This window comes from Octopus bimaculoides, chromosome 14, assembly GCF_046866305.1.
Source record: "Octopus bimaculoides isolate indiv1 chromosome 14, ASM4686630v1, whole genome shotgun sequence".
NCBI classification, from domain to species: domain Eukaryota; kingdom Metazoa; phylum Mollusca; class Cephalopoda; order Octopoda; family Octopodidae; genus Octopus; species Octopus bimaculoides.
In genome coordinates this window covers 29,936,588-29,950,363 of record NC_142941.1, presented here as the reverse complement: position 1 = coordinate 29,950,363, position 13,776 = coordinate 29,936,588, and the positions used below count along the sequence as shown (strand labels likewise).

General features: G+C 40.5%; 1 protein-coding gene across 1 annotated transcript; it reads left to right on the top strand.

Annotated features, from left to right (window-relative positions):
- Positions 1–8,239: 8,239 nt before the first annotated feature.
- Positions 8,240–13,009, top strand: LOC128249381 (uncharacterized). Its single transcript, XM_052972797.2, has 2 exons — positions 8,240–8,298; positions 10,584–13,009. Exon 2 carries the CDS (start codon positions 11,103–11,105, stop codon positions 12,942–12,944), a length of 1,842 nt encoding a protein of 613 aa, XP_052828757.2. The 5' UTR covers positions 8,240–8,298; positions 10,584–11,102; the 3' UTR covers positions 12,945–13,009.
- Positions 13,010–13,776: the final 767 nt, after the last annotated feature.

Genomic DNA, 13,776 nt, shown 5'->3' with positions numbered 1-13,776 from the left:
AACTCCTAAACCATGAGTCAGTTGTGGTTGAAACAGTAATTGATACTAATGCAACAAAGACCTATCATTGGCTCCTTAGACTCCTCACCCTCAATAGATGAAGTAATGACATCAATAAGTAAATTGAATCTTGGTAGGGAACCTGGAAAGGATGGAATTCGTGCTGAGGTCTTGCGATTTGGTGGTAATTACATCACACAGTCCCTTCATGAACTTATTAGTGCAGTCTGGAGGGATGGTGCAATCCCTAAGGATTGGAAGGATGCAATTATTCTTCCTCTATATAAAGGAAAAGGAGTCAGAACAATGTGTGGTAACTACAGAGGTATTGCTCTACTATCAGCTGCTGGCAAGGTTCTGGCAAATATTCTTCTTACCCGTCTGAATGGGTGTCTCGTAAATGATGTCCTATCTGAATCTCAATGTGGCTTCCGATCTGGTAGAGGGACAATGGATATGATTTTCACAGCAACACAGATGCAGGAGAAGTGCTATGAGCAGAATATGGATCTTATCCAGGAATTCATTGATTTAACCAAGGCCTTTGATACTGTAAATAGGGCCTTTCTGTGGAAAATACTTGGCAAACTTGGGATGTCCGGATCACTTTGTATCTAAAATTAAATAATTTTATGGTGGGATGGAGGCTTGAGTCAATGTTGGTGGTGGCATGGCGGGACCCATTCCTGTAGAGAATGGTGTCAAGCAGGGGGACATCCTTACCCCAACTCTCTTTTCTTTGTACTTTGCTGCTGCTTTTACTCATGCTTTTGCTAAGGTTAGCTCTCTGGAAATATATGTCAGATATCGATCTTCTGGCCGCCTCTTTAATCTTCGCCGATTTGCTGCCAATTCAAAGGTACTCCAGTCTATTATTCGTGACCTCCCTTATGCAGATGACTGACTTAGTCACTCATACAGTGGATGTCATGCAAATACTCATGCATTGTATTTCTGCTTCTTGCAAAGCATTTGGACTTAACATTAGTCTGGACAAGACTGTTGTAATGTTCCAGCCTGCACCAGGAAATCCATATGTGAAACCAGCTATCTTGGTTGAAGGAACAATTCTGAAGGTAGTAGACAAGTTTGTCTACCTGGGCAGCACACTCAGCCGTTCTTGCTCCCTGGATGAGGAAATGTCTTTCAGGTTGCAGAGAGCAACTAATTCCTTCCGGTCTCTTCAGTCTCGTGTCTGGTCCCAGCATGGCATCGCAAGGCAAACAAAAGTTGCTGTGTACCGTGCATGTGTACTGACATCGCTCCTCTACTCATGTGAGACATGGACTCTGTACAAACGTCAGGTAAGGATCCTTGAATGCTTTCATCAGAGATGTCTCAGACACATTCTCAATGTTGGCTGGACTTCAAAAATTCCAGACACACAGGTCCTGAGGACAGCTGATATCTTGAGTATTGAGGCAATGGTGCACAAGCACCGGTTACGTTGGACTGGACACCTTATTAGAATGAAGGATAGCAGGATTCCTAAGCAGATGCTCTATGGAGAACTTGTGAATGGAAGGAGACTCCGGCAGAAACCAAGGCTGCGATTTAAGGACTGTGTCAAGTCCTCATTAAAGGCTTGTGATATGCAGGACACTGACTGGGAGAACAATGCCTGTCATCGCCACGGATGGAGGAAGCAGGTTAAGGAGGGGATCGACACTTTTGAGAGAGCACGTATCCAGCATGAAGAACTTAAGCGAGCTGCACGAAAGCGCACGGCTCGTATAGTGAATGGGGAAAGCTTGGTCTGCAATGTTTGCAGTCGCGTATGCTTGTCAAGAGCAGGGCTCATTAGCCACCAACGGAGCCGCCGCAAATGCAAAATATAAGTTAGTCCTAGAGCGCACAATGTTCCCGAAGGTCAGCAATGGTCTTCCTCGATCACGAGTGGACGGCCATCGTGTATGTATGTATGTATGTATGTATGTATGTATGAGCATGTGTGTATGTATTTATGTATGTGTGCATTTGTGTGTGTGTGCGCGCGCGTGTATTTTTAATTATTTGAAGTCTTCCTGTAAGGAACAATTTTAACAAAGATAGATTCCGTTTTTGAAATATAGATAACAGAAACAATGTCACATTTTGAACTTAATAAAAGTCCTGCATATTTTTACTGTTCCTCTTACAGACTGTATTTATAACGTGCGTGTTAGCTAGTTGATTTCTTTGTCTGAAAACCCTAGTTTTCCAAATTGTTATTTAGACATTTATTAACAAAACCAAGTGCACCAATTATTATTAGTCTAAATGTGAATTTATAATCTGGCTACAGAGGTTTCGAAGCAGTTGTCCGTAGTTATCCTTCTTTTTCTTTGATTTTAGAAGAGATATTCACATCATGACAGCTGACTTTTATCACGGTACATACATTTTGTCTGTCCCAAACAATTGTATCCGGCTTATAATGCTTGCATGTGATAGAAATTTCCGTATACTAATTTCATTAGTATACGGAAATTACCGATTTCTCTTTGACGTTCTTTAAAAGTAATAATAACAGCTGTCCAGCAACGTCATCAATGACTTTCAACAGGAAAGCGATGGGCCTTTTCTTCACGACAGCTCAGAAAAACTGGAAAAGTTTTTATGAACCATAATTTCAAAATGTTCTTTAACTGAATATATTCGACTGCCGTCTCTATTGAATCAGCTGCATGTGGAGATATACGAGAGTTTAGCCATGCTTACATTGTTTTGGGGTGTCTCTCTCTTATGGCAGATTTTGATTGGTTCTCAGTAATTTGAGAAGATCGATTATGTTTGGGTGGCCTCACCCCAGTTTTTATTTAGACACTCTGTATAATCTACAAAAGAGTCATCACGAGCATTTTCATAGCACCGAAGTAGATCAGGGTTTAAATGTCCAGGTGAAGTGAGAAGAGTGCATAACGTCGTCTTAGATAGCTTAACTCTGTGTGTGTGTGTGTGTGTGTGTGTGTGTGTGTGTGTGTGTGTGTGTGTGTGTGTGTGTGTGTGCGCGCGTGTGTGTGTACATGTTTGCGTCTGTGTTTGGATTTATCCCACACCGTTTAACAAATCGGTATTGGTTTGTTTACGTCCTTGTAACTTAATGGATTGGCAGAAAGAAACCAATGAAATAAATAAAAGAGTAAACGTTAAAGACCCCCTTCAGTCACGAATGGCCATGGGATTGCTCTTAGAAAATTACCTTCCGAGGCACAAATCCGTGCAAGGTTGTTTAAAGAAGACCAGCAGTCGCCCCATTCACACCAGCCTTCCCTCTCCGTAACACCGATGTTATCCAAAGGAAGAGCTAAAGTCGATACAACCTGGCACCAATGCCGTTGCAATTCATTTCTACAGCTGAGTGAAGTGGAGCAACGTGAAATAAAGTGTCTTGCGCAAGAACACAACACACACCCCGGTCCGAGAATCGATCTCACTACCACATGACTGCGAGCCCGACTCTCTAACCACTGAGCCATGCACCTTAACATAATAAAATGTGTGCCAGACATAAAATAAATACTGGAAGTCGATTCAAGGCGATCACGGCTGATGCAACGCTGAATAGGTCTCCGAAGGCTACCATCGCACATTTAGTTCCTCTAAAATAGCGGCATCAATAACCGGCAGATACGAACAAGGATTGATTCTCTGCTGCCATCGCCAACACACATTGCTCAAGGCAAACAGTCTAAGGAAGCACATAAGTCTCAGGTGACTCCAAGCTCGGCTGATGTCGCTAAAGTTACCAGGCAGTACAAGGCCGGAGATCCTGTGTATGCACTATACTATGGACCTCGCCGAGACGAAGATCCCCGATGGGTACCAGCAATCATTAAGAAGTCATTGGGTACTCGCAGCTGTTCCCAGTGTCGTCTCCACATCGGGCCATGAGGTATGACCTTCACGTTAAAGCAGCGAGTACCCAATGACTTCTTAATGATTGCTGGTACCCATCGGGGATCTTTGTCTCGGCGAGGTCCATAGTATAGTGCATACACAGGATCTCCGGCCTTGTACTGCCTGGTAACTTTAGCGACATCAGCCGAGCTTGGAGTCACCTGAGACTTATGTGCTTCCTTAGACTGTTTGCCTTGAGCAATGTGTGTTGGCGATGGCAGCAGAGAATCAATCCTTGTTCGTATCTGCCGGTTATTCAAAAGTTCACTTGGAGAGAATCCACAGGATGTTGGTGTTCTCCGGTACTGCATCAAGAATTCTTGAAGTGCTCGTGTTGGCAGAAGAGAAGACTTCCTCAGAGCTTGTTTGAAGGTCTGCACCAAACGTTCCGCTGCTCCGTTGGTAGCTGGGTGGTAAGGTGCCCCTGTCAGGTGTGTGATCCCGCGTTCTTTGCACCAACTCTGGAACTATAATACTATCTTTTGCGCTCCCTGCATGAATGGTAATGCAGGAGTCATTCTCAACTAATTTTTAGTTCCTTTACTGGTCATTTCAAGTGCTCCCACAATCACTAGTTTTGTAACCGTCTTGAGAGTAGGAGAAAGAGAAGCAGCTTGTTAAATAGCTTGGTGAGAGACAAATACTGTCAGATCATTGATGTAGCCATACCAAATGACATGGATGTTGTGAGTAAAGAGGTTGAAAAAAATCATCAAGTACTCCGAATTGAAAGTGGAAATGGCAAGACTGTATGGAATTCGAGAGGTTAATGTAAAAGTGATACCACTGGTAATCGGAGAGTTGGGCTCAATGCCATTGAAACTTCAAGACTTCTCAAGGCAACTGGAAATTCCATGCAAGACTGATGTCTTGCAAAAAGCAGCCTTATTGGGCACAACGCACATCTTAAGGAAAGTATTATCTGTCTGAGGTCCTTGTTGCGACTTGACAGATGACTAATGACCTCTGGAAACATGGGTGCAAACACATGGGACAAATACAATGTAGTTTTTCTTTTCGAGGGAGGGGCGAAAACAAAGCAAAAAAAAAAGTAGGGACAACGATCAAAAGGAATCGAAATCGTTTGGGATACATACAAAAAAAATAAAATAATACAAAAAGTTCCCAAGAAATGGGGAGGTTCATCCGTGGAAAGAAAAACCTACGAAAAGACCACGGTAACCTCGGGCAATAATGTTACATTTTAACAAATTTATTTACAAAAAGTAAGGAACTCTCTGCTTTAATTTTTTTTTTCCGTGTCATAGGATCATGCTCAAGGTGGCTTCGTCATTTATACGTGCCATCCTCGCTACATTCACCCATCTTTTTTGGAAACATTCATTAGACAACACTTGCCTCTCTACTCTCACCTTCCTTTTCAAGTGATACTTGAAAATGTTGATGAGAGATTGACTAGAGAGGAAAGTGTTTGTCTCTAATCCTTTCAGACGCGTCCACCAGATACATTCTTTCGCCATAGTCACAAGTACAATAAAAATAGGTCTTCCCGTTTGAAGGAAGGAGGCGTGATGATATTGACGATAGACTCGGTTGATAAACCGACTCGTCCCACACGTGACAGCAGTCGTTCGACATAAGCCCACAGGTCGGAAATGGTTGGACACTGCACGAGTGCGTGCAGAACGGTTTCGTCGCTCTGACCGCATCTCGGGCAGGCCGGCCCCGTGTTTCTCGAACTGTGTCTGTAGAGCTTATCCCGAACGGGCCAGCGCTTCTCGGTAGCACTGCCAGACCAGGGATCTCTGGAAGTTGTCCATAGGTCCCGGACCGAAAGTCGTCTTGAACAGGCGGGTCAGGTATTCGTCGTCGACGCCCAGGTTCGCCTCGAGATCGTCGTCGTACCTCCCCTCCACTAATCCCCTATAGAATGCGTTAGTTGTGATGCAGTCGCTCAAGGTCGACCCGGGACGGCAGAGTTGCTGGAGAGCAACGCGACACTCGCGGTGCCATTCGCCCTTCCTCAGCCTCTTCTTGATCCACGACTGCAGCTCGGTCATGGAGATGAGCTGCGGGAAAGCGTGGCGCACAAACGGCGACTACAGCTGCTCACCGTCGTCTACGTAGAGCCGGAGATGTCGCAGTCTCAGCGCGTGTCTGCGCATCATCAATCACGGCATGCCCAGCCCTCCTTTCAGGGTATAGATATTAAATAGCGGTTCAAGGGAAGTAACTCTTGTAGATTTTTTTTTTCCCCCCCTGTTTTTAGTCTTTTTGTCTGCCGATTTTCCTGCTTTCATAGACGCTTCCACACCACACAGTTCCGAGTTCAATGCCACTGCGTAACACTTTGGCCAAGTGTCTTCTACTATAGCTATGGACCGGCCAAAACTTAGTGATTAGATTTGGTAGACGGATACCGAAAAAGCTTCTCTGTGTGCGCACTCGCGCGCGTGTGTGTGTCGGTGTCCTCCACCAATAAAACTGCTTGACAACTGGTGTTGACGTGCTTACGTCCCCATAACTTAATGGTTCAACCACAGACACAGATAGAATTAGTACCAAGATTTTTTAACAAATAAGTACTGGGGTCGATTCATTCGACAAAAAAGTCTTGAAGCCGGAGCCCCAGTATGACCACAATCTAACGACTGGAACTAGTGAAGATAAAAGACAAGTGTCTGCATGTGTGCGTGCATGATTGTGTATTTGTGGATAGATAGATAGATAGATAGATAGATAGATAGATAGATTTTATTTGTTGTCAATTACATGTATAAAATAATAACGGTGCAAGGGAAATAACTCGTTTTTTTGTTTTGTTTTTTTCTTTGGGATGAGTTTTATTGTAATACTTTTTATCTGCAGCCCTTACTGCTCTTATTTCTATTTTGACAATAGCAAAGTAAACTGTAGAAAATTGTTTACAGCTCTAAATATTACATACATACATACATACATACAGACAGACAGACCCGTAGATAGATAGATAGATAGATAGATAGACAGACACACAAAGACAGATAGACAGATAGATAGGTAGATAGATAGATAGATAGAAGGGGTTTACAGCTTCAAATTGAATAAAAACGCTACATTCCTGAGTTCAAATCTTACTGGTCGATTGCATAGTCTACTAAGGATACTTCTAGTAATTAATATTTGCTACCTCAGGGTATCATTTAGCTGGTTATGAAATGTTATTCATATTCAGCTGAGCGTCATTTCACTTCAGACGCTCAGATCAATGTAATCCAGAGCAGAACTATCCAATAGAGTCGCAATGGCCTTCCCTATCCCTTCAAGAGGAAAAAAAATTGCATTAAACAATACAACCATGTGCGTATCATACTTAACGTATAATACATCCATCGTTGATAGGCAAAAAGCTGCAGTTTTTATCCGAGATAAAATCTATGAACATACTGTATTAAATATACAGCATATATACATATCGAAAAGAAACGAAAAATCGTCCCGACAGCGGCTAGCGACAGCGGCTAGCGACAGCATAAGATACATTTCGGCCTTGTTGAGCCTTGTCAATGACATGTTCTCACAACTGCATGCTAAGACAAAATTCACCGCCTCCGAATTTTTGGCAAACAGTAAATAATATATTCACTGGCATTGCCACAATATCAGTGAATATATTCTCCACTGTTTCCTCGATTTCAAAGGCGATGGATTTCGTATAAGCATGCTGCTGGTTACGAGTATACGTCATTGACTAAACTCAAACAGGCCGAAATATATATAGTGTTCTCGCTTGCCGCTGTAGAAGCGATTTTTCGTAACCCTCCGATATGATTTATGTTTTTAAACACAGCACGGCTTTAAGAGATTTTACCTCAGATAAAAACTGCAACTTCTAGTCTGTCAACGGTGTATATATGTTATGTTACAAAATGGCTTTTTAAATTTAATGCTTCTCCAATTGTGTACACCGAATTAATAAACAATATCCTTTTTTTTTTTCTTTTTCGTTTCGGTATTTTGAGTAACCCATATTATTTTTAAACATTTCCTTTCGTCTATTTGTTCATTTATTTATTTTGAAATTACGCTGTGATTCTCCACATTTATCTAATTTTAAATAAAATGTCTCTCAACAGAGAAGGAGGGTGGATGAAAAGAATCGTTAGGAGAACTGGGCAAAATGCTTTGCAGTTAAACAACCATTTCTCTTTACATCCTATATTCAAATTCTGCTGAAGTTTGCTTTTTTTTCTCTCATCCTTTCGAAGTTAATAACATAAAGTAGCAGTCCAGTATTAGAATTCATATAGTATTTCCTGAATATCTCCAACATCCTAAGACCAACAGAATTCCCTGATTAGGTTTGAGGAGGAAGGGGGTAGGAACTTTTGAATATAGACACATTTACACCGCTTTCACCGACTTCTTTGTTATTGCTATTTATTAATTGTGGCATTTACTGGAAAATTTGATTATTTGGTGAGTTTTGTTTATTACAATTATATTTTATTTGTTTTATCTATGTTATTTTTTAATTTCCTTCTTTAATTATTTTCATTTTAATTATAAATAAAACTAGTGAAATCCATTAAGACGGAAAACAGAGTTTGATCGAGATTTGAAAGCAATCCAAGCTTCATGTCCGATTTTCATTCCAACTGCCGAAAAGCAAATACAAACAAGTTAACCGATTTCCCTCCCCGCTCCATTTGCATAATTAATTGATAACCCTAATAAACTACTTCTGTAAATATTCAAAATTTATTCGCATGACGGACTTATCATCAGTCTCATAAGTTGAAACGATATACCGGCGAATGAAATCGTTTTAGTTTTTATATGATCGTCACTCAACCTGCAAGAAATAACACACCTGTCTCTCTTCAAATCGCATTGCACCTTCATAAGAGGAAGGATACATTGGATAACGTTTCTTGTAAAAAGATGGTATGGTCACATCCAGAATGTTTTCAACAATTAATCTCCAGGATGGTGGGGTTATCAGTAGTTAAACAACAATGACTTCTATGAAGCAGCAGCCGCATCTCTCAAATTACGCCTTGAAAAAGAAGAGACACATTGGAAAATGTTGTCCTAAGTACACATATCCGGGAGAATTAAATGGTCATGGGTGGAATATCAGTGATCATAAGTCTACTCAGTCGTGACTGACCTAGAGTTAAACAATAACAACAAAAATTGCATAGGTCGAACCAATTATGGAGTTTGTATGCAATCGTTCAATTTCCTACAAATAATAGCTAAATTTCCCCTACCAGCTAAAATAGGAGCGACATATTACACTACATTAGATAATGTAGTCGTATATACACCTAAAACGATGGAATGGTCTCGGCCCGAGCGATTTTGATTGTAAGTCTGCTCAAGGGCTGGTCTGCGGTTAAATGTGACAAGGCATTTGAGATTTTTTTGTTTTTTTGATTAAAATTGTTTTCGTAAAAGTGGGAAAGTTTAAGAATCACTATGACCTACATTGAATTTGGCCAGCAAGGGACAGCATTTACCTGCCTTTAGATGCCAGAATGTCGTCTGAGATGATTTTAATTGTTAAAATAGAGGCACCATTAGGCATTCAATTTGTGGAAAATGAAAATAAATATTAGATAATAATTACATTTGCAGAGGAGTTTGTCCAAACCTAGTGAATACCTTCACCACTTGGTTACATATGTGACAGGTGTGAGTAATTAATATTGCTTAGATGCCATCCTTGTGTTATATGCGTACCACTAAACAGAACAAATAAGATATAATTCAGTGGCAGTTTTAAGTATATCAGCAGTTCCCTAAACTATAGATCACAATCCAAATTGGGGCTCAGAATAGTTCTGAAAGGATCACAAAGAGAAAATCTTTCATTTTTGAAATATTGGAGAAAATGTAAAATATTCATCTATATGTTATGCAATACGCCATAGAAATGTATAAAATGTTGAGAAGTGCACCTTATTGTTTTATTTATTTACTTATTTGTAATACACTCTTGTATGAACTTCATTTGTTTGTTATCATCATCATCATTTTATGTCTACTTTCCATGCTGGCATGGGTTGGACAAGTAATCACTCTCTGAGTCACTTTTTAAAATTTTTCTCATAGACTAATGCTCATATATGTCATTTAGGCTCAGTTTCTACAGCTGAAAGATATCTTTCCTATCATCAACTTTTACAGAGTGGACTGGGTGCACCAGCAATCCTTTGTATGGTAAGAATGAAAGAACATCAGAGCCCTACTTTTGCTCTGCTTGCTCACCAATCACTTTAGAAGATACCTGGAGAGGAGGGAGAAGGGCTTTTGCTGTGACATCAATGCAGATGATGCCTCAGTAACTTTACTCAGATAATGTAAACAAGGAAGGGTGGGTGAGAGAGAAAGCAATGACAGCAGAAAGACTAAAATTGGTGGGAGAAAGGAGATGATGATAGATACAAAGTGAATGAAAACTGAGGGAAAATTAATGGACAACAGCTGAGATGAACAATATTTTGGTTTCAGCCTTTGACTGTCCATAAGATGCATGTTGCTTATGTAAATACTACTTGCAACTTCACCTTCAGTTGCATTTAAATATTGTTTTTTTTTTTTGCATTGGTACAAGGCCAGAAATTTTAGTTGGAAGGGACAAGCAATATATGAGCCTCAATACTTAACTGCTACTTATTTTACTGACTCAGCAAAATTGACCTCAGTAGTATCTACAAACTACTTACCTGTATTTTTCTTTTTCTTTTGTTTTCCAGTAATTCCATAAAAGTGCAAAATGGTAATTACTATCCCAGAGACAGGAAGAGGAGAAGGAGAAGACTTCTGCTAACATTGATTCTGGTGATAGTTCTCATCATCATCATCATCATCATTTAACATCCGCTTTCCATGCTAGCATGGGTTGGACAATTTGACTGAGGACTGGTGACACCAGATGGCAACACCAGGCTCCAATCTGATTTGGCAGAGTTTCTACAGATGGATGCCCTTCCTAACGCCGTTGTTTAAAACTGCCTGCCCATCACCATTAAACAATACTTATCTGTTTTACTAACTTTTTAAAGCAAAAGTCATGTACAAAACATTTTTACAATATGATTCCTCCCACCCACTGAGAGATTTCTCTGTCTAATTAGGGAATCATTTGTAAAGTAACACTTATAACTTTCCAGATTCCATTCAGTAAGTAATATTTTCTCCCAACACTCGCTCTCTCACTTGTTCATCAAATTTTGCTTCATCCTCTTGGATGAAGCCCAACCCTGTTGTTCTCGATGAAGATGAAGAAGATTCCTCGCTGTGATATCTGTGGAAAGTCATTCAGCCGTCGTGACAACTTGGAGAGGCACAAGGCTGCACACCTGTCCAGACCAGTTTACTACTGCGATGTCTGCCAAAAAGGATTCTCACGCAAGTCTTATTTGAAGGTGCATGGTCGATCACACACTGGTGAGAAGCCATATGTCTGTGGGATTTGCAGCTGTGCATTTGCACGTGATGACCACTTGATGCGGCATCGTCGTAAGCAGCATACAGACAAAATATTCAGCCACATTATTTCTTCTGTTGCCAGTGTCATGCCAGTCTCTACAAGCAATGATGTAAACAATGTCACCACCACCACTACTACCACTACCACTGCCAACAACAACAGTAGTAGTAGTAGTAGTAGTAGTAGTAGTAGTAGTAGTACCCGCAGCAATATTTCAAGTCAGGTTTCAGAAGTCCTTAGTGAACAACAGAAACAGCAACAAAAAACCTGTCAAAGCTCCTTACAACAACCACCAAGTGAACGTTGCATTATTTCTAATGCATTTCCTGTGTTGTCAGGTGAAAATCAGGTAAACTACATCTGTGCAATAAAAGAAGATGAAGATACAAAAAAATTAACAACATCTGATCTGTTGCAGATTCAGCAAGAATTGCAACAGCATCAACAACAACAACAACTACTTCTTCAACAGCAATTGCAGCAACAGTCTGAGCTGCAACAGTATCAGCCCCATCTTGTGTTAAAACAGGACATTGATGATGAAGAAGCTGTTGCTGCTGCTGCAACTGTTGTACCAACTGCATCAGCTGTTGTACCACATGCAGCAGCAGCTGTAGTGCCGTCTGGTGTGGAGTTGTCAACAGATGTAGACAACAGTGTGCAAGCTTTTACTACAGATGGCACCAATGTAATGAACATTGTAAAAATACTTCCTGCAGTTGTTGCAACATCTTGTAGTGGCTGCTACCTTGACACCAGTGCAATAGACAGTTCAAACATTTGCTGGAAACAAGAAGACAACTGTCCTGGAATCATCACCACTTATGCCCTACCAATCAGCAGCACAAAGCCACCTCAGAAAAGTGTCAACTGCAATGCAGTTCCATTTCACTGCTCTGTTTGCAGCAAAACTTTTTCCCGGCGTGACAATCTTGAACGACACAAACTGTGTCACCAAGAAGGTGCCAGTAAACAGTACAGTTGTGAAATATGCGATAAGGCATTCTCTCGGAAGTCTTACCTTAAAGTTCATGCCCGAATCCACTCCGGTGAACGACCTTACCAGTGCAATCTGTGTGGGTTTGCCTTTTCTCGTTATGACCACCTTCTTAAACACAAAACACCTACAAAGGGCCGAAGGAAGCTGAGCTGTGTGCCACGTGCTGATGTTATGGCAGAAGTTGTGAACAATACAACAGAAGATGCTCCAGCAACAGGGGCTACTGTCACTGAGGTGCATTTTCAAAACGATCTACAGCAAATACAACTGACACAACAACAAGTGCAACATCATCAACAACAACAGACAACACAATCCAACATAATTCAAGATGCAAGCACTGCTTCAGGACTAACAGCCATTGATTCACAAGCACAGCTAACAGAAGGCCAAGCAGTATTTCACACCAATGCAGGCACTGCTACTGCTGTGATCCCACAGCAGGCAACACTCGGTGCACACACAGTCACACTTCCTAACACACCCATCACACAGATTTTTCATACAATCCAAATGTCTTCAACTGCTCAACTTTTCCCCACTTTACAAATGGCTCCAGCAACACATTTATTTACAAACAATCCTCAGTTAGCAAACACAACACGAATATTCACAAACAAATAATTAATTTAATTCAATAATAAAATCAAAATTTTTTAAAAAAAGAATGACAATTTCTCTAGCAAAAAGATTTCATACTTTCTTTTTTTTTTAATTCTTCTTTATGAAATCACAGGGAAAGTTTTTTTTCTTTTTCATCTGTTTATGAGGAGTGAAGGTATGCAGCCTAGTGATTAAGGTTTTGCACTCATGAACACAACATCGTGGTTTCAATTACTAGACCAGTTAGTGTGTTGTGTTTTTGAGCAAGTCACTTCATTTCATGTTGCTCCAGTCCACTCAGCTGCAAATGAGTAACTGGCATTTTGTTCAAGAAGTGTGTTGTGATCTCAGTCACTGGTATCTATCTTTTACCTTAGATTGGTATTTTATTTATTTATCCCAGAAGTATGAAAAGCAAAGTTGACTTCCTGACCTAGTGGTCAAGATACCAACTTGTTGGCAGAAGAGTTATGAGCACAACATCACTCTATATTATCAGTGAATGCACATCACTGATATATTACCAATGGTGTAATTTGAAGCACCCTGAGTAAGGTATGAAACTTTTCTTGTTTCTACTTGCCCAACAGATCAGATAAGAACATGGAACAGTTCACAAGAGATTTATGTTTGCAGATGTAGCTGAACAATATGTTTAATCACTGAGACTATCTTTATGGTGATGGAGGATGGTGGGGCTCTCCATCCTAAAATTTGCAATTTGAAGCATGTGGTGTATCTCACAAAGCAGCTAGTTAGTTACAAGCAGAATTGTGGTTGCAATATTGAGTGCCTCAAGCAACAAATACAGAAGTGATTTAGCTCAAAATATTAAATTTAAAAGTTACTGCCA

Excerpts from the sequence above, each read along its gene's own strand:
- LOC128249381 (XM_052972797.2), top strand. The coding sequence starts at position 11,103 with ATGAAGATGAAGAAGATTCCTCGCTGTGATATCTGTGGAAAGTCATTC.